Source organism: Microcebus murinus, chromosome 20 (genome assembly GCF_040939455.1).
Source record: "Microcebus murinus isolate Inina chromosome 20, M.murinus_Inina_mat1.0, whole genome shotgun sequence".
In the NCBI taxonomy this organism is placed as follows: domain Eukaryota; kingdom Metazoa; phylum Chordata; class Mammalia; order Primates; family Cheirogaleidae; genus Microcebus; species Microcebus murinus.
Genome location: NC_134123.1, coordinates 1948833 through 1975458, shown reverse-complemented (window position 1 = coordinate 1975458; position 26626 = coordinate 1948833). Strand labels below are relative to the sequence as shown.

At 48.8% G+C, this 26626-nt stretch overlaps 1 protein-coding gene across 2 annotated transcripts in view; it reads left to right on the top strand.

Moving 5' to 3' along the window:
• MYLK3 (myosin light chain kinase 3) overlaps positions 1-26626 on the top strand; it is a 62422-nt gene that overhangs the window by 30846 nt on the left and 4950 nt on the right. For both annotated transcript variants that reach the window (XM_075995600.1, XM_075995599.1), the window contains exons 4-10: positions 2723-3177; positions 4464-4569; positions 5058-5151; positions 5626-5735; positions 6638-6779; positions 16670-16740; positions 25778-25906. In XM_075995600.1, coding sequence (XP_075851715.1) covers positions 2723-3177; positions 4464-4569; positions 5058-5151; positions 5626-5735; positions 6638-6779; positions 16670-16740; positions 25778-25906 — 1107 coding nt within the window. The remainder of the gene's footprint in view (positions 1-2722; positions 3178-4463; positions 4570-5057; positions 5152-5625; positions 5736-6637; positions 6780-16669; positions 16741-25777; positions 25907-26626) is intronic.

The window sequence follows — 26626 nt, the reverse complement described above, 5'->3', positions numbered from 1 at the left end:
GTCTGGGCGTGCTGGCGCAGAGCTGGAGCTGATGGCAGTGCTGCCACGGCGTGCTGCACTGTGGGCAGGGAAGCTAAGGCTACTGAGTGGCGTGGAACCTCGTGGCAGTGCCTTTGGGGTCACCCATGCCCCCTGGATGTGAAGACCCAGGGGGAGCAGTGGCTGCTGGACTTCTTAGCTGGCCACCTGGCTGCTCCTCCAGCACCTGGCTTGCTGCCATTTCCTCTGCCTCTCAGTCTGGGATGAGCCTGAGCCAGCCAGGTTTGGAGTGGCTTCACCTGGATGTCGTCCTTCCTACCCTGCCCTGTCATCGCCGACCCATGCTCAGTCCCAAGGGGCGCAGTGTTGGAGGATTTCTGCCGCCTGCCCAGCGCCTGGCTGCAGACAGACCGCTGAGTCTCGCAGAAGCGCCCGGGCACAAGTGCACTCAGAGGCTCAGCAGCTCAGGGAGGGCGGTGGCCTTCCAGCTGCTGGACAGAGGCCTTGCTGTTTTCTTTCTTTTTTTTTTATTACCATAAACAACACATAACAAAATTTACCATCGTAACCATTTTAAGTGTACATTTCAGTAGTGTTAGGTGTGTTCATGTTGTGGTGAAATAGATCTCAGGAACTTTTTCATCCTGCAAAACTGAAAGTCTGTACCCATTAAATCATAACCGCCTGTGTCCCCTCCCCCAGCCCCTGGCAACCACCTTCCACTTTCTGTTGCCCTGAGTTTGAATACTCTAGGGCTTGGGTGTCAGTGGGTTCATTCGGTGTTTGTCGTTGTGACTGGCTTGTTTCACTTAGCATAATGCCCTCAGGTTCACCCATGTCATAGTGTGCCAGAATGCCCTTCCTTTTTAAGGCTGAATAGTATTAATATTCCATTGTATACTTACCACATTTTGCTTATCCATTAATCTGTCAGTGGATATTTGGGTTGTTTTCACCTTTTGGCTGTTATAAATAATGCCTTTATGAACATGTGTGTACAAATATCTCTTGGAGACCCTGCTTGCAATTCTTTTTTTTTTTCTATATATATATATTAGTTGGCCAATTAATTTCTTTCTATTTATAGTAGAGACGGGGTCTCCCTCTTGCTCAGGCTGGTTTTGAACTCCTGACCTCGAGCAATCCGCCCGCCTCGGCCTCCCAGAGTGCTAGGATGACAGGCATGAGCCACCGCGCCTGGCCCTGCTTGCAATTCTTTTGGACATATATCCAAAAGTGGAATTGTCAGAACATATGGTAATTCGACTTTTAAATTCTGAAGAAACTCCAAAGTTTTCCATAGTGACTGCGCCATTTTAGGCCTCACTTTTATTTTTATTTATTTATTTATTTTTATTTTTTGAGACAGGATCTTGCTCTGTCACCTGGGTTGGAGTGCAGTGGCATTATCACAGCTCACAGCAGCCTCAAACTCCCAGGGTCAAGTGATCCTCCTGCCTCAGCCTTCCAAGTAGCTGGGACTACAGGCACAAGCTACCACACCTGGCTAATTTTTTCTATTTTTTGTAGAGATGGGGTCTCACTCTTGCTCAGGCTGGTCTTGAACTCCTGGCCTCAAGCAATCTTCCTGCTTCTGCCTCCCAAAATGCTAGGATTACAGGCGTGAGCCACTGTGCCTAGCCTAGGCCTCACTTTTAAAACCCTACGTTTGTGCTTTCCTCTTACAGTTGAGTCTCAGCACATGTATGAGGTATTGCCATTCCTGTTTGATAGAAGAGAACATAACTGAGGCTGGACTGTCCAAAGTTGTCTAGCAACCAGAAGGCAGAGCTAAGACCAGAATTGAGGCCACCTGAGTCCCTGCCCAAGACCCAGTCCATGCCAGACTGTCACCCTTTCCCCACCCCCAACACACATAGACCCCAGGTCAGTGGGCCTGTGACCGTCAGAAGGAAGCCCGCTGAGCAGCAGCTGGAGCGGGCAGCAACTCTGAGGGGAGAGGGGGCCCTGGGGACGTAGCCAGCAGGCTCATGTCCTTCCCGCTGAGCACCAGGGCTCCGCGGGCCTGCCTGACCTCCAGCTGGGGTTATAAACCCAGTGCTGGTTCGGGGTGGTGGAAATGAGTGGAGTGGTCCAGTGGCATTGCAGGGTGTGGCAGGGCCCGTGGGGAGGTAGAGAATGCACAAGGCTCAGCACAGCAGCTTTCTGTTTGTTCAAGAGAAACAGAAAATCCAGTCTGTTTTGAGCAAGTGCCTGATCTTAGTTAAATGCTCCTGACCTGGAGCTGCCAGTGTGCTGTTCGACTTGGTTCCTCTTTCTCTTCACTTAACTGAAAGGGTAACTGGTGCCCAGAGGAAGGTGGGAAGAGCCCAGGTCTCGCACCTGCAGGCCACGATCCTCCTGCGGCAGAAGCAGGTTTGCGGGGAGCCTCACAGAGCCTCACAGCTCCGTCCTCACCCTGTCTGCAGGCTGCCTTCGGCCTTCCCTGGCCCGTCATCCAGCAGAATCCTGAGGGCTGCCGGCACCACTGTCCCCTGAAGCCAGCCCCTGCCCTGGCGTCCTGCCTGGGCAGAGAAGCTCAGGGATCCAGAGGGGCAGGGGATGGAATCAGCTAGTTCCAACCATAAGCTAATTCTTACAACAACCCTCGAGTCCCCATTTTACAGATGAGAAAACTGAGCCTAGAGGCCACTGTCAGTGGTGGCAGCAGTAGGCCTTTGAACCCAGGTCTGTCCTGATTCCCGAGTCCTTAACCTTGGGGCCGTACTTCTCTCTGCCCCAGGACCTCCATCCATGTGCAAGAGACGGACACTCCTGGGGGGCTGCTTGTGACAGGAGGTGGCAGTCTTAGACCCACAGAGGCTCCAGCAGCTGCCCATCCAGGTGAGCAGAACCCACTTGGACCCAGGTGCTGCCTCCAAGCTCCTGGGACTGAGTCAGGAGAACAGACGCCCCAGGGAGCCGGAGTGTTCTCCCCGCCGCAGGAGAGGAACAGCCGTTGGGGAGCAGAGGCGGAGGGGACTCGGGGGGCTGGGGCCGAGCCCGCCAAGAGACCGAGTTTGGCCAGGAGGGATGAAGAAGATGAAGCTGCCGGGGGCCCGGGCCTGCAGCAGGACAAAGGCCCGGGGGCAACAAGAAACCCTGAGCCCAGGAAGGATAGCACGGCGGGCAGCCCAGGAACAGCGGAGGCAGGAAGGAGGTCACCCCTGGGTGCTGAGGCTGGCCGCGTGGTTCTGGGTAAGTGAGGCCCTTGCCTGGCTAGATGTGTGTCCCAAGGCGAGTGGGTTTGCAGGCCCGACTCCGGAGGGGCCTTGCTGCAGCTTCCAGGGACAGATATGCAGGTCTGGGGTGTCCAAGATTCGGGAACAGCCTTCTGAGACATCCTGGGGTGGGGACCAAGGTGCCGAGATGCGGAGGGCTGAGCTCGGATGGGCTCTAGTGGTGGGGGCAGGTACCCACATGGCCCACCTGGGTGGATTTCTGAAAGCCACCTGCTGCCCAAGCTTTCCACCACTGGTGTCAGGTTGGATGGAAACAAGAAGCCCCTGTTAAAAAGCAGAGGCGTGCAGAGCCAGCGCGCATTCACAGCCAGCAAGCTGGGCCTCGCCAGGAGGGCTGAGGGGGGGCTGCGGACCTGGTGGCTCCTTGTGTTCTGTGACCCAGTGGCCCTCAACCCCTCCAGCCCCAGGGTCACACCTTCTTTGGTCCGAGAGTTGGTGGAATGTTCTGGGTGCTCCTGCATCAAGGGCAGGCAGGGACAAGCCCCACCAGACGCCAGCCCTGCCGCACAGACTGGGTTGTGCTGTTTGGTGCATATTCTGGATTCTGTTTTATTCTTTTTCTCTATTTCCTGCAATATTTCTATGTATTCATATTACCTCTGAAGGAAAAGATTAAACCAAAACAACCCTAAACCATTTTTTAAAAATCTTCCCTTGCCAGCGTCCTCGGTTTCTTCTCCAGACCCACTGTCCCCATCCTGTGCCCGGGGCTGCCCATGGGCTCTGCTGCGCTCTCCGCCTCTGGTTCTGGGCGGCGGCGGTGCGGGCAGGTGACAGGGGAGGGGAGGAGGCGGGTGTCTGTCCCCAGCAGCCTCCCCTCTCTCCACCCTGGCCGCTTTCCGCAGCCGTCACTACACTGCCTTTAAAGCAGCCCCTGCCCCCAACTCCGCGCAGGGTCCTTGTCCACATGCGCCGTGTCCTGCGGCCGCACCGATCCTCCCGGATCCCTTCCAAACCTCATGAACAGACTGGATTTAACTTCTCCACCTTGCGGGGGAGAAGGTGCTGGGAGACCCGGGTTGGAATCCCCTCTGTCACTGGCTCCCTGTGTGACCTCACCTGAGACTCAGCTTCCTCCTCTGCCAAATGGGTGCTCTGGTGAGATGGTTTTGAGAAAAGGCTTCCGAATGCCAGGCTGTCAGAAGGGCATGGTGGAGCAGGTGCAGCGGGTCTGGGACGGGTGGCTGAGAGGTGCAGGCTGCGTGTAGGAGGCTCACAGGTTCCTCGTTGTCCCCTGAACAGATGACAGTCTGGCCCCACCAGCCCCTTTCGAACACCGGGTGGTGAGTGTCAAGGAGACCTCGATGTCGGCGGGTTACACAGTGTGCCAGCACCAAGTCTTGGGAGGGTAGGTGGGCGCCGGCCTTGCGGAGGGCGGGCGCGGCGCGGGCGCACCCGGAGAAGGGAGCAGGCGCTGCTCCGCGGGGCTCGGGAACCGGCCGGGGAAGCCAAGGCCGGGGGCTGGCGTGCGTGGGCAGGGTGAGGCCAGGAGGGCGGCAGAGCATGGGGGTGGCAGGAGCTGACGCGGGGAGATGAGAAGGGGCCTCTGGAGTGCGGGGGCCTGCGAGGCGAGGCGAGGGGCGGGATGTGCCCTGGGGTGCAGGTGGCCCGTGCGCTGTGAGCGCAGGGGCTAGGACAGGCCGCGCGGCATGGGTGGGGACTGCCTTCCAGGCTTCGGGGCAGCCTGGTGCAGAGGTGCTGCTAGCGCGCGCTGGCTTCGGGGCAGGCCACATGCCACGTGTGGAGGAGGGAGAGGACCAGGGAGCCGGGGTCGGGGTGGCCACTCTGGGGTGAGCCTTGGGGCTCTGAGCCTGCTGTGTGGATGCGTCTCCTCAGGGGCCGGTTCGGCCAGGTCCACAGGTGCACAGAGAAGTCCACAGGCCTCCCCCTGGCAGCCAAGACCATCAAAGTGAAGAGCGCCAGGGACCGGGTGAGGCATCTGCCCTGGGCTGGCCGGGTCCCTCTGGCCAGCCCAAGACTCCTTCACTTCCTTCAGGGCCCCGGGCGCGTCCGTGCTGGACAGGACACCGCTGCCCTTCCCGCCTCTTTCCCGGGGCTCCCCGGTCCGGTCGGCGCGTCCCCTTCGCAGCCCCCGGCCCAGGCTCGCCTGCGCACGCGCAGGCCTCCAGGCAGGGTCTGCCAAGGTGCCTGCGGGACCCTGGCAACAAGGCCCTTTCCTTCCTGGGCCTCGGGCTTCCTATCTGTGAAATGGGTGGGTCATGCTAAGGTCCTTTCTGTCGTAAGAATCAGGTTCAAGTGGTGAGTCAAGGAGGGCTGGTGTGAGAATAGGAAACTGAAGAAGGATGAGGGGTGCGTGTGCGTGCGTGTGTGTCTGTCTTGGGAGGTCCAGCTGGCTCCGATTCTGACCCATTTGCTTGGAAACCCCTGTCCCCTGGTTCCCTAGGAGGACGTGAGGAACGAGATCAATATCATGAACCAGCTCGGACACGCGAACCTGATCCAGCTCTACGACGCCTTCGAGAGCAAAAGCAGCTTCACCCTCATCATGGAGTGGTGAGCGTGGGGGCGGGGCGGCGGGGCGGGGGCGGGGGCGGGGCGGCGGGGGCGGGGGCGGGGGCGGGGCGGCGGGGGCGGGGGCGGGGCGGGGGCGGGGGCGGGGCGGCGGGGCGGTGGGGCGGCGGCGGGGGCGGGGCGGCGGGGCGGCGGGGCGGCGGCGGGGGCGGGGCGGCGGGGGCGGGGGCGGGGGCGGGGCGGGGGCGGGGGCGGGGCGGCGGGGCGGGGGCGGGGCGGGGTGGGGGGGCGGGGGCGGGGCGGGCGGGGCGGGGTGGGGGGGCGGGGGCGGGGCGGGGGCGGGGGCGGGGCGGCGGGGCGGGGGCGGGGCGGGGTGGGGGGGCGGGGGCGGGGGCGGGGGCGGGGGCGGGGCGGGGGCGGGGCGGGGCGTGGCGGGGCGGGGGCGGGGCGGGGCGGGGCGGGGCGGGGCCTGCCTGTGCTGTGCTGCCGTCGCCTCTGGCAGGGCTGAGCAGTCTGCCATGCCACATCTGTATCAAAAGTGGAAAAGCGAAAGATGAGCTAAAGGCCGTGTGTTTTCAGAAACTTGCATCTCACATAGGGTCCGATTTGCTCACTTACGCTTCTTGCCATGTAGGTACTAGCTGGGTCCCTTGGTGAAGAGTTTGCCACGCTAGTCTAGATCCTCCAGAGTGGCAAGGACTGTTGGCATTAACGGCTGTCCCCTCTTCCCTGCAGCTGTCGCTTCCTTTCACCACGCATAGTTTGTGCTGGGAGTGAGCTCGAGCAAAGGTCCTGATGAAATCTCAGGGGGCAGTGGCGGTGGCCCTGTGACCAGGGGTGTACCCCGGGCTTACCTGAGCTGGCTTCCTTCGGCCTCTGGTGCTGACAGTGCACACGGAGGGCCTTGCTCAGTCTGGTGCCTGCCTCTCCCTTTGTGCCGGCAGTGTGGACGGGGGTGAGCTCTTCGACCGGATCACGGATGAGAAGTACCACCTGACTGAACTGGACGTGGTCTTGTTCACCAAGCAGATCTGCGAGGGTGTGCGCTACCTCCACCAGCAGTACGTCTTGCACCTGGACCTCAAGGTCGGTTCTGCCCTGGGCGCGCAGTGGTGGGGCCCTCAGTTCCTGAGCCTCTGGTGTGCCCTCGCCATTGACAGCTCTGCCATCAGAGGGTGGTCCAGGCGTCCACTCCTGGCTCTGCCGCTTCCTACTTGTGGATGGAGGGCAGGCCAGGCGTGCTGCCCCTCACAGCCTCAGGTCGTCCATCTGCAACATGGGGTGATTGCACCTCTTTAGTTGTTATTTGAAAAGTAAATGATACAATGACCTTTATTCCTTTAAAAATATCTTTAAGATTAGTTTTCAAAAGTTCAAAAAGGAACATATGCTTGCGGTAACACTTATGTACAATATAATGTATAAAATACACAGTGGAAGTTCTTCCGCCTGGTTTCCATGCTGAGAGATCTCTTTGAGCAAGCTGGCATGACATACACACTCACACACAAGGGAGATCTTATGATGTGTCTTGTTTTTAAGCTTGTTTTTAAAAATATTAAAAAAAATTTTTTTTTTGAGACAGGAACTTGCTCTGTTGCCAGGCTGGAGTGCAGTGGTATAATCATAGCTCACCAGAGCTCAAGCAATCGTATCTCAGCCTGCCAAGTAGCTGGGACTACAGGTGTGAGCCACCACATTCAGATAATTTCTGTTTTTATAGCGACAGGGTCTTGCTCTCTTGCCCAGGCCGGTCTCAAACTTCTAGTCTCAAGCAATGGTCTTGCCTTGGCCTCCCAAAATGCTAGGGTTATAGGTGTGAGCCACCGCACTTAGCCTAAGCTTGCTTTTTTTTTTTTTTTTTATTTCAAGAAAATATGAGAGTACAAACATTTTGGTTGCATTTTATATCTTTGCCTCTCCCTAGCTAGGGTTAGAGGTATGCCCTTCCCCTCCACACTGCTCACCACATCCCTCAGATGTGGGTCTACCCCCCGACCCACAAATCCCTGGTGAACACCACCACCATTTGAGCACCATAGTGTTAATCAGTACCAATTTGATGGCAAGGATATGTGGAGCCTGTTCTTCCTATCTTGTGTCACCTCACTTTGGATAATGGGCTTAAGCTCAATCCAGCATAATATAAGCGGTGCTAGCTCACTGTTGTTTCTTAGAATTGAGTAATATTCCACTGTAAACATATACCAAATTTTAATAATCCACTCATGAATTGATGGGCAATTGAGTTGTTTCCACGTCCTTGCAATGGCGAATTGTGCTGCCATAAACAGTCGGGTGCAGATGTCTTTATAATAGAATGTCTTATGCTCTTTTGGGTAGATGCCTAATAATGCTATTGCTGGATTGAATGGTATTTCTATTTTTAGCTCTTTGAAGTATTTCCAAATTCTTTTCCACAAAGGTTGCACTAATTTGCAGTCCAACCAGCAGTGTAAGAGTGTTCCTGTCTCTCCACATTCTCACCAGCATTTGTTGTTTTGGGATTCTAAGCTTGCTTTTTTTTTTTTTTTTGAGACAGAGTTCTTGCTTTGTTGCCCAGTGAGTGCCGTGGCATCAGCCTCGCTCACAGCAACCTCAAACTCCTGGGCTTAAGCGATCCTCCTGCCTCAGCCTCCCGAGTAGCTGGGACTACAGGCATGCTATACCAGGTCCGGCTGATTTTTTTTTTGTATATATTAGTTGGCCAATTAATTTCTTTCTATTTATGGTAGAGACGGGGTCTCGCTCTTGCTCAGGCTGGTTTCAAACTCCCGACCTCGAGCAATCCGCCCGCCTCGGCCTCCCAGAGCGCTAGGACTACAGCCGTGAGCCACCGCGCCCGGCCTAAGCTTGCTTTTAAAGTTAGTCGTAATACAGTGTAGACATCTTTCCTCATTCTCTTTAACCACTTCGGGATGGCGCTCACCGGCCGCGACACCTCGCCCACAGCCGCGCTCACAGTCCCCACGGCGGTCTGCGCTGCGTTGACGGCGAGTCCGTTTTGTTCTTGTGTGATGAGGAAAGCTTGGAAGCACTGAAGGCTTGTTTTACTTTACAGGCAGCTTTCCTTGTAATGTAAATCAGAATAGGTAACACATACACATATGTTTCATTATGTTATTTTTAAATGTTCACAATTTTATTTTGATAAATGAAATATTAGAAAAATCTTATCACAGCTGTCGGCTAAAGTTACCTGTGGCTGTCTGCTGCAGTCGAAGCTGGTCCCGAAGTGGTTAAGGCCCTGTGATGGTCCGCTGAATGACTGCACTGCACTTTTTTGTCTCCTAGGAGTCTCCGTACATAAAGCGCTGGGCACAATGCCTGGCTGGTAGTAAGCACTTGATCCATGGTGGCCATTTTCCACTCCACTGGGACAACGGGACTGTGTTTCTTTACAACTCATTTCAGGAATGGGATTAATGCCAGTGGCTTCCCACAGAAGATGGGAAGTGGGTTGGCTGCACCTTTGGGGGTACACTACTCTTTCTGTCTTTCCTGACTGACATCAGATGGTAAAGTTGGAGTACTCAGAGAAATGACTGAGATAGTGGGAAACTGGCCTCAGGCTCCCTCTGCTCACTAGAGCTAATTCTAAGGCTTCTGGACCAGCTACTCTGTGAAGGTGGGAGGTTAGGAAAACTGCTCTGGGATTCTGGGTCAGGGACCTAACTTTGGGGCAGCTCAACTGTGACTGCAGCAGAGATGTAAGCTTTGCTGAGGCCCGTTTCCCAGCCAAGGGCAGGGCTTGTGTAGGTTGAACCCCTTCCTGGTTTCGAAACTTGGAATAAGTTCCTTAAGCTCATCAATTGTAAAATGGGGAATAAATATAGCCATCTCTTAGGGACAGTGTTGTATGGATTAAAAGATGGAGAAAGAGCTCCAGAGACTCATTGTCCAATGCATGTGGCTATTAAGCACTTGGAACATGGCTAGCATGACTGAGAAGCTGAGTTTTTTATTTTTTCTTGAGGGGGACAGGATCTCACTGTGTCAGCCCAGTTACAGTGCAGTGACATCATCAAAGTTCCCTGTAACCTCAAACTCCTGGGCTCAAGTGTTCCTCCTGCTGCAGCTTCCCACATAGCTGAGAGTACAGGTGTGTACCACCACACCCCATTAATTCTTTTTTTTTTTGAGACAGAATCTCACTCTCATGCCTGGGCTAGAGTGCCGTGGCGTCAGCCTAGCTCACAGCAACTTCAAACTCCTGGGCTCAAGCGATCTTCCTGCCTCAGCCTCCCGAGTAACTGGGACTACAGGCATGGGCCACCATGCCTGGCTAATTTTTTCTATTTTTAGTTGTTTGGCTAATTTCTTTCTATTTATGGTAGAGACAGGGTCTCATTCTTGCTCAGGCTGGTCTCGAACTCCTGAACTCAAGCGATCTTCCCGCCTTGGCCTCTGAGAGTGCTAGAATTAGAGCCATGAGCCACGGTGCCTGGCCCTGAATTTTTAATTTTATTAATTTAAATTAATTTGAAATTTAAAACTGACAGTTGATTCAGTTATTAGAAAACTTTTAGTATGTTTAGAACAACCTGGATATGTGAATTTACTTTTCAACTCTAAATTTCATGAAATCTAAATACAGTTTTCTGATTAACCTAGGGTCTGATGAGATACTCTATAAGCGTAAAATGCATACTGAATTTCAAAGACTTAATAGGAAAAAAATGGAAAATATCTCATTAATGTATTTATATTGAAATGATAATATTTTGGATATATTGGGTTAAATAAAATATATTATTAATATTAATTTTTAAGCCAGGTGTAGTGACTCATACCTGTAATCCCAGTGCTTTGGGAGGCTGAGGCGGAGTGACTTGAGGCAAGGAGTTTGCAACCAGCCTTGGCAACGTAGTGAGACCTCATCCATACAAAAAAAATTGTTTTTAATTCCCTGGGTATGGTAGCGCATGTGCCTGTAATCCCAGCTACTCAGGAGGCTGAGGTAGAAGGATCACTTGAGCCCAGGAATTTGAGGCTGCAGTGATCTATGATGGTGCCAATGCATTTCATCCTGGGTGACAAAATGAGATCTGTGTCTAAAAATAAAAACTTTTAAAAATTAAAAAAATTAAGTTTTAGAAAATATTTTGAGGCCGGGCGCGGTGGCTCACGCCTGTAATCCTAGCTCTTGGGAGGCCGAGGCGGGCGGATTGCTCAAGGTCAGGAGTTCAAAACCAGCCTGAGCAAGAGCGAGACCCCGTCTCTACTATAAATAGAAAGAAATTAATTGGCCAACTGATATATATATATATATAAAAAAATTAGCCGGGCATGGTGGCGCATGCCTGTAGTCCCAGCTACTCGGGAGGCTGAGGCAGAAGGATCGCTCGAGCCCAGGAGTTTGAGGTTGCTGTGAGCTAGGCTGACGCCACGGCACTCACTCTAGCCTGGGCAACAAAGCGAGACTCTGTCTCAAAAAAAAAAAAAAAAGAAAATATTTTGAAATGAATGAAAATGAAAACACTGAATATCAAAAATTATGGTATGCAGATTAAACTAAGAAGGAAATTTCTAGCTGTAAATACTTATATTAAAAAGAAGAAAGATTTCAAATCAATAATCAAAACTTCTGCCTTAAGAAACTACAAAAAGAAGAGCAAGTTAAACTCAAAGCATGCAGAATAAGGGAAAATAAAAATTAGAGCATAAATAAATAAAGTAGAAAAAGAATAGAGAAAAATCAAGCCAAAAGTGGGTTCTTTAAAAAGATAAGTAAGTTGGCAAATCTTCAACTATCCTGACGAAGACAAAAAGAGAGAAAACTCAGGTGACTAAAGTCAGGGGTAAAAGATGGGACATCACTAGAGCCCTACAGAAATAAAAAAAGATTATAAAGAAATGCTATAAAAAATTGTATGCCAGCAAGTTAGGTAACCTAGATGAACTGGGCAAATTCCTAGAAAGACACAAACTACTGAAACTGACTCAAGAAGAAACAGAAAATTTGAACAGACGTATAACAATTAAACTGAATAAATAATATAAAAAGGACACATAACAAAGTAGGATTTATCCCAAGAATGCAAGGTTGGTTTAACATGTGAAAATCATATGAAAAATCAATGTAATACATGCCATATTAATAGAAGAAAGGATGAAATCCTATGATCATTTCAATAGATACACAAAAAACACTTGACAAAATCCAACCATTTTTCATGATGAAAACAAGAAATAAACTAGGAATAGAAGAATCCTTACTCAACCTTATAAAGGCTATATGTGAAAAAAAGCCAGCTAATTTTTTACTTAATGGTAAAAGACTGAATGCTTTCTGCTTAAGAAAAACTTAAGATTAGGGACAAGACAAGGATGTCTGCTTTTACAACTTCTGTTGAACATTTTACTGGAGGTTCTAACCAGGACAATTAGGCAAAACAAGAAATAAAGGTATCCAGACTGGAAAGGAAGAAGTGAAACTATCTCTTTGCAGATGACATGATCTTGTATAAAGAAATCCTAAGGAGGGGAAACTACTTGAATTAATAAACAAATTCAGCAAGGTTGCAGGATATAAGACAAATATACAGCCGGGCGCTGTGGCTCACGCCTGTAATCCTAGCACTCTGGGAGGCCGAGGCGGGCGGATGGCTTGAGGTCAGGAGTTCAAAACCAGCCTGAGCAAGAGCAAGACCCCGTCTCTACTATAAATGGAAAGAAATTAATTGGCCAACTAAAAATATATACAAAAAATTAGCCGGGCATGGTGGCGCATGCCTGTAGTCCCAGCTACTCGGGAGGCTGAGGCAGGAGGATCGCTTGAGCCCAGGAGTTTGAGGTTGCTGTGAGCTAGGCTGACGCCACGGCACTCACTCTAGCCTAGGCAACAAAGTGAGACTCTGTCTCAAAAAAAAAAAAAAACCAAAGAAAAACCAAATATACAAAAATCAAGCCAGGGGCGGTGGCTCACGCCTGTAATCCTAGCACTCTGGGAGGCTGAGGTGGGCAGATTATTTGAGGTCAGGAGTTCAAAACCAGCCTGAGCAAGAGTGAGACCCCGTGTCTACTAAAAATAGAAAGAAATTAATTGGACAACTAAAAATATATAGAAAAAAAAATTAGCTGGGCATGGTAGTGCATGCCTATAGTCCCAGCTACTCAAGAGGCTGAGGCAGAAGGATTGCTCAAGCTTGGGAATTTGAGGTTGCTGTGAGCTAGGCTGATGCCATGGCACTCTAGCCCTGGCAACAGAGTGAGACTCTCTCTCTCTCAAAAAAAAAAAAAAAAGTACAAAAATCAATTGTACTTCTATATACTTGCACTGAACAATCTGTAAATAAAAGTAAGAAAACAATTCCATTTGTGACAGTATAAAAAAATAAAAGACAGAAAAAAATTAATAAAATAAGTGCAAGACTTATACTCTGGAGACTATAAAACAACGTTGAAAGAATTTAAAGAAGACCTAAATAAATGGAAAGGCATCCCATAGTCATGGATTGAAAGATTCAATATTGTGAAGGTGAACAGTCATTCCCCAAGTTGATCTAAATATTCAGCATAATCCTTGTCAAAATCATAAGAAGTTGGCTTCTTTTGAGATATTAATAGCCTGATCATAAAATTCAGATGGGAATTCAAGGGACCCAGAATAGCAAAAACAATCTAGAAAAAGAACAAATTTGGAGGACTTATATCCCCTGATTTCAAAACTTTCTACAAAGCTACAGAAATTAAAACAGTGTATTACTGGTGTAAGGATAGACATACAGATCAGTGGAATACAATTGAAAGTCCAGAAATAAGCCCTTACATTTATGGTCAATTCAATTTTTACAATATTGCCATGACAATTCAATGTGAAAATAGTAGTCTTTTCAACAAATGGTGTTGGGACACCATGCTAAATAGCCACATGTAAAAGAATGATACTACATACCAAAATTAACTAAAAATTGATCATAGACTTAAATGTGAGAGCTAAAAGTGTAAAATTATTAGAAGAAAACATGGAATAAATCTTTATGACCTTGGATTAAGCAATAATTTCTTAGGTATGATACCAAAAGCATGAGCAAGAAATGAAAAATAGGCTGTGCATTGTGGCTCTTGCCTGTAATTGTAGCACATTAGGAGGCCAAGGCAGGAGGGTCACTTGAGGCCATGAGTTTGATACCAGCCTGGGCAACATATCTCTACAAAAATTAAAAAAAAAAATATCTAGGTGTGGTAGTGCACAACCCTAGTCCCAGCTGCTTGAGAGGCTGAGGAAGGATTCCTTTGAGCTATGAGTTTGAGGTTGCAGTGAGCTATGATGACACCATTGCACTCTAGCCTGGGCAACAGAGCAAGACCCTGCCTCAAAAAAAAAAATAGATAAATTAGACTTCATCAAAATGAACAACCTTTGTGCTTCAAAGGATACCATCAAGAAAGAAATAACAGTTCACAGAATGAGAGAAAATATTTCCAAATCATATGTCTGATAAGGGACTTATATATGGAATATATAGAGAACTATAATAACTCAATAATAGAAAGACAAATAACCAGATTTAAAGATGGTCAAAGGATTTGAATAGACTTTTATCCAATAAAGATATACAACTGCCAACAAGCACATAAAGAGGTTCTAAACATCATTAGTCATTCTGAAAATATAAATCAAAATCACATTAGCATACTATTTCATACCCATTAGACTGACTAACATAAAAAGTAAAAATGGGCCGGGCGCTGTGGCTCACGCCTGTAATCCTAGCTCTTGGGAGGCCGAGGCGGGCGGATTGCTCAAGGTCAGGAGTTCAAAACCAGCCTGAGCAAGAGCGAGACCCCGTCTCTACTATAAACAGAAAGAAATTAATTGGCCAACTGATATATATATATAAAAAAAATTAGCCGGGCATAGTGGCACATGCCTGTAGTCCCAGCTACTCGGGAGGCTGAGGCAGAAGGATCACTCGAGCCCAGGAGTTTGAGGTTGCTGTGAGCTAGGCTGACGCCACGGCACTCACTCTAGCCTGGACAACAAAGTGAGACTCTGTCTCAAAAAAAAAAAAAAAAAAAAAAAAAAAAGTAAAAATGACAGACAAGAAATATTAGCGAGGCTATGGAAAAATTGGAACCCTCATACATTGCTAGTGGGATTGTAAAACTGTGCATTCCATTTTTAAAAGTTTGGCAGTTCATAAAAATGCTAAACATAGAATTACCTATGACCCAGCAGTTTCACTCCCAGGTGTACACCTAAGAGAAGTGAAACATAAGTTTCTTGATGTAATGAGATGCAGGAAAAAATAACTTTAAAAAAAGAAAAAAAGGAGCATAAATTCATACAAAAACTTATACACAAATCTTCTTACCGGGATTACTTACAATACACAAAAAGTGGAAACAGCCCAGATGTTCATTAACTGCTAAATGGATAAACAAAATATGGTATCCATACAATGGAATAATGTTTAGCGTTTAGCCATGAAAAGGAATGACGTCCTGACACATGGTACAACATGGATAAACTCTGAAAACATGCTAAGTGAAAAGCCAGACACAGAATGCCATATATTTTATGATTCCATTTACATGAAATGTCTAGAATAGGCAAATCCACAAAGAGAATGTGTTAGTGATTGCCGGGATTGGGAGTGAGTGAGTGACGGTGGGTGTGGGGTTGGTTGAGTTTTTTTGGAGGTGATGAAAATGTTCTAAAATCAGATCATGATGATCATTGCACGACTCTGTGAATATAGTAAAAGTCACTGAATCGTACATGTTAAAATGGTGAAGTTTATGGTATAATAATTATTTATGTTATAAAAATTCAGTTCACCTGCATCTTTTTACTTTTAAAATGTGGCTACTAGAACATTTTAAATTACTATCTATGTGCCTTCCATAATATTTTTATTGGACAGTGTTGTTCTAGACCTTATAAAGACGACATGGAGGCTGTTAAACACCACTTCCCCACACGTATCTGAGAATCACACAGCCCCACTGCAACATAAATAAAAACAAAACCCTCTCTGGGGAAGGACAGTGCCCCACGTTTGCTTTGGCGGCTTCGTGCATATTAGGTCATTCGACCCTCCCCTCGCCCAGGGAAACGGGCAGGAAGAGTGTATTATTCCCATTTTACAGATGGAGACACTGGGGTTTCAGGAATGGGAAGGGACTCACCTGGGGCTACAGAACCAGGTAACGGACCCCTGGCCTCAGGCATCGGACGCTCAGTGTCCAGGGGCTTTTACCGCGACCCCTGCAGCTTCCCGCAGCCTCTCCCTGCACGCACGCCGACTGTCGCGCTCCAGCAGCGGCGGCCTTCCAGGCTCCCAGGGCCTCAGAGCTGATCTGAATGACTAAAAGGAAGTGTGCGGAGGCTACCACCCCCATCCCACGGGTCACAGCTGTCAACACGAAGTGGCAGGTGGACGCTCAGCAGCTCCACTCTCCTGGGCCAGACCAGTGGTGTCTTGGTCTCAGCCCTGAGATTCTGATGTGATTGGGCAGGGCTTGGCCTGGGCACTGGGGCTTTTAAAAGTTCTCCCAGCGATTCCAGTGTGCAGCTGGATTCTGGGACCACTGTCCCAGGCCAGTCGTCTCACACAAGCAGCGTGAGGGGCTCTGTGGGAGGAATGTGTGTTTAAATGTGATTCAGTTGTTGACATTTAGAAGCATGGAATTTTCACACAAAAACCTGAATTTCTGGCTTCTCTTGAGGACTGAGAAGCCCTGGCAGCTGTGCCCGTGCTCCTGCGAGGTGACCTGCGCCTGGAGCTGAGCAGTGGCTGCCCTCTCACCCGGGCCAGGCTTCTGCCGGTGCCCACAGTCCACACCAGGCCTTACCGTCCTACCAGCCCGCTCCATTTATTTCCGTTGGGTATCTAACCCTGTAGGGCTGTCTGAGACACTCATTTCCTTTGGAGGCTGGGAAACTGAGGCCGACAGCCAAGTAAGTGTGGGGCTGCAGGCCTCCCTAGCTGTTAACTGGGCTAAGCAGACTTCTCTTCCTTTCTCAGCCGGAGAACATACTGTGCGTCAATCAGACAGGACACCAAATTAAGATCATTGACTTTGGGCTGGCCAGAAGGTAAGGAGATTTGTTTTAGACACTTTGACAAAACTCTCCGGGGACTCTGTGGCTCTCTTGGGTATGGTTACTACTGGGCCGGCCAATGCTTGAGTCTGGAGACTGACATAAGAAAACCGCCGCTCTCAGAGGCTGGCAGCCTTCGACTTGCAGATAGGCCTTTGCTGCTGCAGGGCTGGCTTTGTGCTGTGGGCTCTGCTTCTCCCTAAAGGTGTGCTGTGGGATTAACTGTACCTCAGACCACCTATCTGAGCAGAGGGGAGTGATGCTTAAAGGGGGTGTCTTCATGGGGGGGCAGCTCAGTTCTCTTGATTCCCGCAGGCCTCTAGGCACCAGGGAATCCTGTGCTGAGTTGTGTGATGCAGCCATCTCCACCCCTGCCCTCCAGGAAATGACTAGGTTAGATACAAAAGCACATAGGTGACAGTGGTACCATGGGTCAGTGGCTCCGGAGCCACTCATGACTGGATTAAATCTTGGTAAAATGGTGATATAATGATATTACCTGCTAGCAAGGGGGAAGTTATGATGATTAAATGAGATAAACATGGGCAGCGTGAACCCATCCTATCAGGGTGGTTAGTTCTCAAGTTTCAGTGCACAGATAAACATTGTATATAATTTTCTTTTTATTTAGACAGAGTCTTGCTCTGTTGTCTGGGCTAGAGTGCAGTGGCATCATCATAGCTCACAGCAACCTCAAATTTCTGGGCTCAAGTGATCCTCCAGCCTCAGCTTCCTGAGTAGCTGGGACTACAGGCATGCGCCACCATGCCCGGCTAATTTGTCTGTGTTTTGTCTGTGTTTTGTTTTGTTTTGTTTGTTTGGTTTTTTTTTGAGACAAAGTCTCGCTTTGTTGTCCAGGCTAGAGTGAGTGCCGTGGCATCAGCCTAGCTCACAGCAACCTCAAACTCCTGGGCTCAAGCAATCAATCCTCCTGCCTCAGCCTCCTGAGTAGCTGGGACTACAGGCATGCACCACCACGGCCGGCTAATTTTTTGTATATATATTAGTTGGCCAATTAATTTCTATTTATAGTAGAGACGGGGTCTCACTTTTGCTCAGGCTGGTTTCGAACTCCTGACCTCGAGCGATCTGCCCGCCTCAGCCTCCCAGAGTGCCAGGATTACAGGCGTGAGCTGTCTGTGTTTTGTAGAGACCAGGGTCTAGCTCCTCCTGCTCAGGCTGGTCCTGAACTCTTGGCCTCAAAGGAACCTCCCGCCTCAGCCTCCCAAAGTACTAGGATTACAGGCGTGAGCCACCGTGCCCGACCATGTATGTAATTTTTAAAATATCTTAAAATATTTTTAAATATCTAAAACGGTAAAAGCCTAGTGGCGTGTTATCTACACGTCTGCATGTCTTACTATGCAATCCCGTGCAGCCACACATGCTGAATACTGTGCCTCTCTGCAGGCTCTTGCCCGGGGCATGCACGCCTGGTGGTGTGGGCTTTAGCAGTGGTCATAGCAGACCCTGGCATTTGGGAAAGCTGCCCCCAAACCTTCCAGCACCCACAGTCCATAAGTTGTGCGCCTTCCTCCAGAACTCTGTTGCCTCCAAGAATGACATTTCCCTGGAAATCACGTATTTTCTGGGTAGCACTTTACACCAAAACTGAATTTTCAACTCTTCCTGAAATTTTTTTGTCTTGATGGCTGTTTCCCACCAAGAAGTTGTGTTGTTACTTTGTGAGCCACGCAGTGCCCTTCACTCCAGCCATGAGTGGCCGAAAGCAGGGCCTCGTCCCCGTGGTGGCAGAGCTGCTCACCTGAGCTCAGCTCTGGTTTCCAGCGCCTGCCTCCCAGGGAGCATCCAGACCACAGCGTGGTCTTCCCAGCTCACTCCTCCTCTGGTTGAAGTGGTAAATCTGCAGGGTGAAGATGCATTTTCAGGGCTCCGCATGCTGTTAGTGTAATAGCAGGAGCAAGTTCGTGTCATGCCACCGTACCTTGAGGATCTCTATTACTCAGTGTATGTATTTCATGAACAATATAAAATCCCTCCAACCAAAACACTTAAAGATCACATTCAATCCATAGTGTAAAAAAATTGCTTAATATTTTCCCAAATAACGTGTTATAAGATTGGAGTGCGTTCTGCAGGCTTGCACGTCGCGCCCTAGAGCAGCGTTTCTCAGCCTGTCTTCACTGTCGCCGCCTGCCCCTCAGTGGGCCCTTCTAGACGTTCTTTCTACTGCCTGGTCCCCCAACCCATAAAATGTAATGCCACAGATGTACTGTGTATCTGCATATGCAGGCCTTTGGAGAGCACTAACCCATTGCAATAGCTAAGATTTTGGCCTCCCAAGAACCAATCTGTGCCCCCTGCTGGGCAGTATAGTCTACACTGAGAATGCACACTGATGTGCACCGCATGCCCCCGTGCTTGGTGACCCATTGCCACGGGAGCATGTACAGGCACAGCACTATGAACTCAAAGCAAGAAGCCACCACCAGAAGCTGCTGGAGTCAGGCAAGCCTGCTCTGAGCAGTCCGAGGACACATGGACAGGACTTGGTGTCTGCAGACATGGGTATGCCGGCAGATGTTCACGTGCCAGCTGAGGACAAGTGGGGAGTGAGAGAGGATGGGGTTGATGTATAATATTTGCCAATTTTGCTAATTTCAAGATACTAAGACGATGTCACTGAACACAGAACTGGAGGGGATGCACACTGTGGACTGGCGCACCCATGACAGCTGGCTCCAGCACAGCACTGCCTAGAAGGGAGGTGGCGGGGACAGTGTGAGTTCTGGGGCTAAGAGTAGGACGTGCACTGTGTATGAACAGGCTAGTCCAGGGGAAGATATGGTATAAGATGAGAGCACTAATGGGGAGTCCTGAATGCTAGGCTCACACTTGGATGAGTTTGAGCACTATCCTATAGGCCACTGAGTCCTACCTGGTGGGGAGGTGAAAAGGTCTATAGGTCAATTTTCTAAAAATTAGCTATTCAAAAGCCTTCCTGTTGAGTGGCCAATCCAGTACAAACCGTCAGACAAGTCAAAGGCATTCATGACAATTTTTCTGGTAGGAGCAGCGGCAGGGGGCAAGTTCAAGTAAACAAACGTAGGGAGCGATATTTAAGAGAAGGCTCTGGCAGGGTGTGGTGGTGCTCGTCTATAATCCCAGCACTCTGGGAGGCAGAGGCAGGAGGATCAATTGAGTCCAGCAGCTTGAGACCAGCAGGGCTATATAGCGAGACCTTGTCTCCACAAAAAAATATTTTAAAAAATTAGCTGTGGTGTGGCACAGATGGGACTACAGGTGTGGTGGTAGCACCTGTAGTCCCAGCTACTGAGGAGACTGAGGCAGGAGGATTCCTTGAGCCCAGCAGTTCAAGGCTGCAGGGAGCTGTGATGGTGCCATGGCACTCCAGCCTGGGTGACACAATGAGACCCTGTCTCAAAAAAAAAAAAAAAAAAGAGAGAGAAGGCCACTTACATAAAATTACTGGGCATTGGTGACATGCAAGTGCCTAAAACACACAGCTCAGGAAACTGCACTCACTGGGGCTAGGCTGACAGAGACACAGGTTCCTCAATTATCTGGGAAATGGATCATTCAGCTATCAGTTGTTAGGCAAATTGGCTTTTGCCAAATTGGTTTTTCCCAAACTGGCCTGCTTCCTGGGCACTGTGCCTTTCCAAGAGGAAGGATCTGTAGAGGATGTGTAGATTGAGAAAGCATATCTACATTGTAGAATAGCTAAAATTTGTAAAGAGGAAGGAAATACCAGTTATTCCCTCTAATACAAACTATAGAAAATAAGGTTGTATTTCTGGGTGGTGCTCAGATTTTCAGTGGCGGCATGGCCCTGGTGTAGTGGGTGGTGCATACAGACCTTCAGAGTTGATGACACCCAGCAAGAGGGACCAGGGTTATTCCAGGCAGGGAATGAGAGCCATCCTGGATCTAAGTGTCAACATGTCAAGGGTTAAGGCTGGGGACAGAATGGAAATTATCTTGCTTAAGCTAAGTCTCCAGCATGTTGGGAGTCTCCTGACCCTCGTCCAGTGCTTAGATTGAAATTAGAGCACAAAAGATCCTATTTCATCAGATCCTTTAGCAGGGCAAGGGGGTGCCTATGCCAAGCCCTGTGAGGCTGTGACATGCAATGTTACCCTATGGTCACAGATGGACTTGTGTTAGGAATCTGAAGAAGAGGGTATTGATGATATTTTGCCAGCTTTGGGGTGAATGTATCAGTTAGCTATTGCCATAATACTGCTGTATAACAAACCATCCCCAAACCCAGAGTCTTAAAACAGAAATAATTTATTCTCATCCACACATTTGTGAGTCAGCTTGGGTAGTGGTATGTCCACCCAACTCAACTAGTACTTATTATATTAGCTCATGATAAGGAATTTTGTGATTCAGTTGTTAAACATAGCTATTATTTAAAAATTAAATTGGCTGGGCTCGGCTACTCACGCCTGTAATCCTAGCACTCTGGGAGGCCAAGGCGGGCGGATTGCTCGAGGTCGGGAGTTCGAAACCAGCCTGAGCAAGAGCGAGACCCCGTCTCTACTATAAATAAAAAGAAATTAATTGGCCAACTAATATATATAGAAAAAATTAGCCATCCATGGTGGCACATGCCTGTAGTCCCAGCTACTCGGGAGGCTGAGGCAGGAGGATCGCTTGAGCCCAGGAGATTGAGGTTGCTGTGAGCGAGGCTGACGCCATGGCACTCACTCTAGCCTGGGCAACAAAGCGAGACTCTGTCTCAAAAAAAAAAAATTAAATTATATAAACTTATACTTAAATAAATTATATTAAAACCAAAGATACTAAATATTCAAAGCTCATGACTTCCTAATTATTTTGCTACTTTTACTATGTTCTATGCTCAAGAGGTTGTTTGTGCCTATTATGTCTGTATGGTAGAAATACTCTAGAGCTGTGTGCTAATGTACAGCTCTTCCCAAGTCTTCATTCAGTGACATCATGATGGTACCTTGAAATTGCCCATGGTAAAATTGGTATCTCCACCATACCACAGAAATTAAATGCTACAAACCAGGGACTTTTTTTTTAATCCAGAGAGCTGATTAATTCACCCCCACACCCCTGGTTGGGAGTGAGATGCAGGCTGAGCTCAGCTGGACTTGGATCCAGGATGCAGGTCAGTGAGGACAGTCTGCTCCATGTGCCTCTTATTTATTTATTTATTGATTTATTGATTGATTGATTGATTGAGACAGAGTCTCGCTTGTTGCCCAGGCTAGAGTGAGTGCCATGGGGTCAGCCTCGCTCACAGCAACCTCAAACTCCTGGGCTCAAGCAATCCTCCTGCCTCAGCCTCCCGAATAGCTGGGACTACAGGCACGCACCACCATGCCCGGCTCATTTTTTATATATATATCAGTTGGCCAATTAATTTCTTTCTATTTATAGTAGAGACGGGGTCTCGCTCTTGCTCAGGCTGGTTTTGAACTCCTGACCTCGAGCAATCCGCCCGCCTCGGCCTCCCAGAGAGCTAAGATTACAGGCGTGAGCCACCGCATGCCTCTTGTGCCTCTTATTCTCTTCTCATGGTGAGGGCAGAGGAGCAAGAGGGTAAGCTCCCATGGCCCAGCTTGGTATTGGCCAATGGTCACTTCCACCCACCTTCCCTTGGCTGAAGCAACTCCATGGCCAAGCCAGCATCCGTGGGTAGTGGAAGGGACTACAAAGCTGCATGACACAAGATTTGGATACAGGGCACAGTGGGGCATTGGGAACAATAATGCAGCTGGGAAGGTGGCTTCCAGGGATTGAGAGAATGGGCCTTCTCTCCTCGAAAGGGCAGGCTCTTCCTCTCGCCTTGGGTCAGGTGCAGGTGCAAGGGGGGCAGGCTGCCAGGGGAGAGCTTGCACTCTCATCCAGCTCCCTGGCTTCCCGCTGGCCACCTTGCAGCTCCTTCACTGGATGGGGTAGGCTGGATCTGTGTCTGCCTGGCTTTCAGGAAGTCGGGAAGAGAGGAGACTGCCCCTTGAAAACTGGGTTTAAAGGAAGCAGGATGTATTAGCAGAACATTTATTTTATTATTGTTATTCTCAACTGCCTCATCTATAAGATGGGGACAGTAATCTCACTCTTTCATAAGGCTGTTGTGAGGATGAGAAGATACAATAATGCATGTGACACTCCCAGCACAGTGCCCGGCTAATAGAAAGTGCCTGCTGAATTTTAGCTAGAGATTTTCTTCTGCTTCAAGAATGATTCTAAAAAACACTGTTTACCACCCCCTTAATCACTCAGCCATCAGCTGCTAGCCTGGCTTAAACTTCACGTCCATAACTTTTTCTAATTCTTTCTTTTTGGAATTGTGGTAAAAAATACATACCATAACATATACCACCTAGTGTCCGGCAATGGATGTGGCATAAATATGTCATCTAATACTATTCAGCCTTAAAAAAGAAGGAAATCCTGTCATTGGTAATGACACAGATGAACTTGGAGGATGTTATGTTAAATGAAATAAGTCAGGCACAGAGAGACAAATATACGATCTCATGTATACATGGACTCCAAAAGACAAACCGTGGCGGTAGAGAGTTGGACAATGGTTATCAAGGGCAGGTGGGTGGCTGTGGGGAGATGTTGGAAAGTGTACAAAATTTTGGTTAGACAGAAGGACTAAGTTCAATGGATTCTCTGTACTATAGTTATGACAATGTATTGCATACTTGAGAATTGCTAAGGGAATAAATAGATTTTAAGTGTTCTCACCACAAAAAAATAAGTGTGTGAGGTAATACACATGTTAATTAGCTTGATTTAGCCATTCTACAATGTATATCAAAACATCATGTATATCATAAGTATATACAGTTTTCATGTGTCATTTAAAATAAATAAATATGAATAAATTTAAAAAGAACAATTTACCATCTTAATTTTTAGTTGTACAGTAGTGTTAAGTATATTCACACTGTTGTGCAACCAATCTTCAGAACTTTTTCATCTTGCAAAACTGAAACTCTAGGCCGGGTGCAGTGGCTCATGCCTGTAATCCCAGCACTCTGGGAGGCTGAGGTGTGCAGATTGCTCGAGGTCAGGAGTTCAAAACCAGCCTGAGCTAGAGCACGACCTTGTCTCTACTATAAATAGAAAGAAATTAATTGGTCAACTAATATATATAGAAAAAATTAAAGCCGGGCGGGGTGGCTCACGCCTGTAATCCTAGCTCTCTGGGAGGCTGAGGCGGGCGGATTGCTCGAGGTCAGGAGTTCGAAACCAGCCTGAGCAAGAGCAAGACCCCGTTTCTACTATAAACAGAAAGAAATTAATTGGCCAACTGATACATATATATATAAAATGAGCCGGGCATGGTGGCGCATGCCTGTAGTCCCAGCTACTCAGGAGGCTGAGGCAGAAGGATGGCTTGAACCCAGGAGTTTGAGGTTGCTGTGAGCTAGGCTGACGCCACGGCACTCACTCTAGCCTGGGCAACAAAGCGAGACTCTGTCTCAAAAAAAAAAAAAAAAAAATTAGCCGGCCATGGTGACGCATTCGTGTAGTCCCAGCTACTCGGGAGGCTGAGGCAGGAGGATGGCTTGAACCCAGGAGTTTGAGGTTGCTGTGAGCTAGGCTGATGCCACGGCACTCGCTCTAGCCTGGGCAACAAAGTGAGACTGTCTCAAAAACAACAACAATAACAACAACAAAACCGAAACTCTACACCCATTATATAACTCCACATTTTCCCTGTCCCTAGCCCTTGGAAACCACCTTTCTACTTTGTTTCTGTGAATTTGCCTATGCTAGGGACCTCCTTTCAGTGGAACTGTACAGTATTCCTTTGTGCCTGGCTTATTTCAGTCAGTACAATGTCCCCAAGGTTCATCCATGTTGTAGCCTGTGTCAGAATTTCCTTCCTTTTTAAGGCCGAATAATATCCATTGTGTGTTTATACTGGTTTGTTTATCCATTCATCTATTAGTGGATACTTGAGTAGCTTTCTCCTTTTGGCTACTATGAATAATGCTGCTATAAACATGAGTGTACAAGTATCTTTTAGAGACCCTCCTTTCAATTCTTTTGGCTCTATGCCCAGAAGTGGAATTGCTGGAATGTATGGTAAATCTACATTTCATTTCTGGAGAGCCTCCACAGCTTTCCATAGTGGCTGCACCATTTTGTGTACCCACCAACAGTGCACAGGTTTCCAATTTCCCTACATCCTTGCCAACACTTGCTATCTTCCATTTCTTTTTTTATCTGGTAGCCATCACGATGGGTGTGAAGTGCTATCGCACTGTGGTGTTTTTTTTTTTTTGAGGCAGAGTCTCGCTTTGTTGCCCAGGCTAGAGTGAGTGCCGTGGCGTCAGCCTAGCTCACAGCAACCTCAATCTCTGGGGCTCAGCGATCCTACTGCCTCAGCCTCCCGAGTAGCTGGGACTACAGGCATGCGCCACCATGCCCGGCTAATTTTTTGTATATATATATTTTTAGTTGGTCAATTAATTTCTTTCTATTTTTGGTAGAGACGAGGTCTCGCTCAGGCTGGTTTCGAACTCCTGACCTTGAGCAATCCGCCCACCTCGGCCTCCCAAAGTGCTAGGATTACAGGCGTGAGCCACCACGCCCGGCTACACTGTGGTTTTGATGTGCATTTCCCTAATGATTAGTGATGATGAACATCTTTTCCTCTTTCTCTGATTTTTACAGTCGCCCCTCCAAGCACATGATGCACACCCGCAGAGCTGCTCCCCCCAGTGGCTTCTTCCCTGTTTGCTTGTTCTTGTTCATGTGGCTGCAGTGCTGAGTAAGACACACAGATCTTCTCTCCTTTTCAGACTGCAAATGTGTAGAAGAGGACTGTGGTTTCCAGTTCTGCCGCTGACTTAGAAAAGCTTGACGTTTGGGGCCCTGGGGTGTGGTCATTCCCCAGTAAACCACCTGTGCAGCGTGGGTGTGAGGTGCAGGCAGCGCAGCTCTCAGGAAGAGTGGGGTGTCTGCCTCCCACTGGGAGTTAGGCCCAGCACCCACATCTTCTCCCAGGCCTCACTCCCATGGTTCTCTGCACCTTCCTCCCCAGGTACAAGCCTCGGGAAAAGCTGAAGGTAAACTTTGGCACTCCCGAGTTCCTGGCTCCAGAAGTCGTCAACTATGATTTCGTCTCGTTCCCCACGGACATGTGGAGCGTGGGAGTCATCACCTACATGCTGTGAGTGCTTAGGGGCCTGGCTCCAGAGTGGGGATGGGGCCATCTGCCCCACTCTGGGTACTCTTAGGAGCAGCAAAAATTTGAGTACAAGTAGTTTATTTGGGAGGTGTCTCCAGGAACCCCCAATAGAGGGGTGGGGTAGTGAGGTGGGGAGAGGTGGCCAGCCAGTAACAGTGTGTCAGTTACTATATTTACAAATTGTCCCTCTGTCCAAGCTATCATTGTCATAGGCTAATGTTGACAAGAAGTTGAGACATGCCCATGTTATTCCCCAGAACAAAGGTCTGAATGTCTCCGTTCTTGGTTATGAGGCCTGCTTGGGCTCCAGCAGCTATATCAAAGTCCTGAGTTGAGCAGTCGAGTCTTTCTGATACTCGGACATAAAGTAATAACTGAAAATAATCAAAAGTAATAATGATAATGACCCTGGAGTAAGGCCCAACTGTGGGCAACTAGACTTCTCCTTCTGCCGGGAGCAATCCACTGCGGACACCCCCGGAGTCACTCCACCTGGGGGCGGGGCTGGGGTGCTTCTATATCAGCTCTTGTTAGTTATCGCCTGTGGGCTGATCCTGGGTGGGGGCCGGGGTAGAATTAATTTCCTGGGACTTCTGGGCGGGCACAGCCAGCTTCGGCTGGAGAGGAAACCCTCCGGCAGAGAGACGCAGGCGCCTTGGTGCAAGCGGGCTGGGGCCGCCAGAGGGCTGAGGGGTGGGCAGA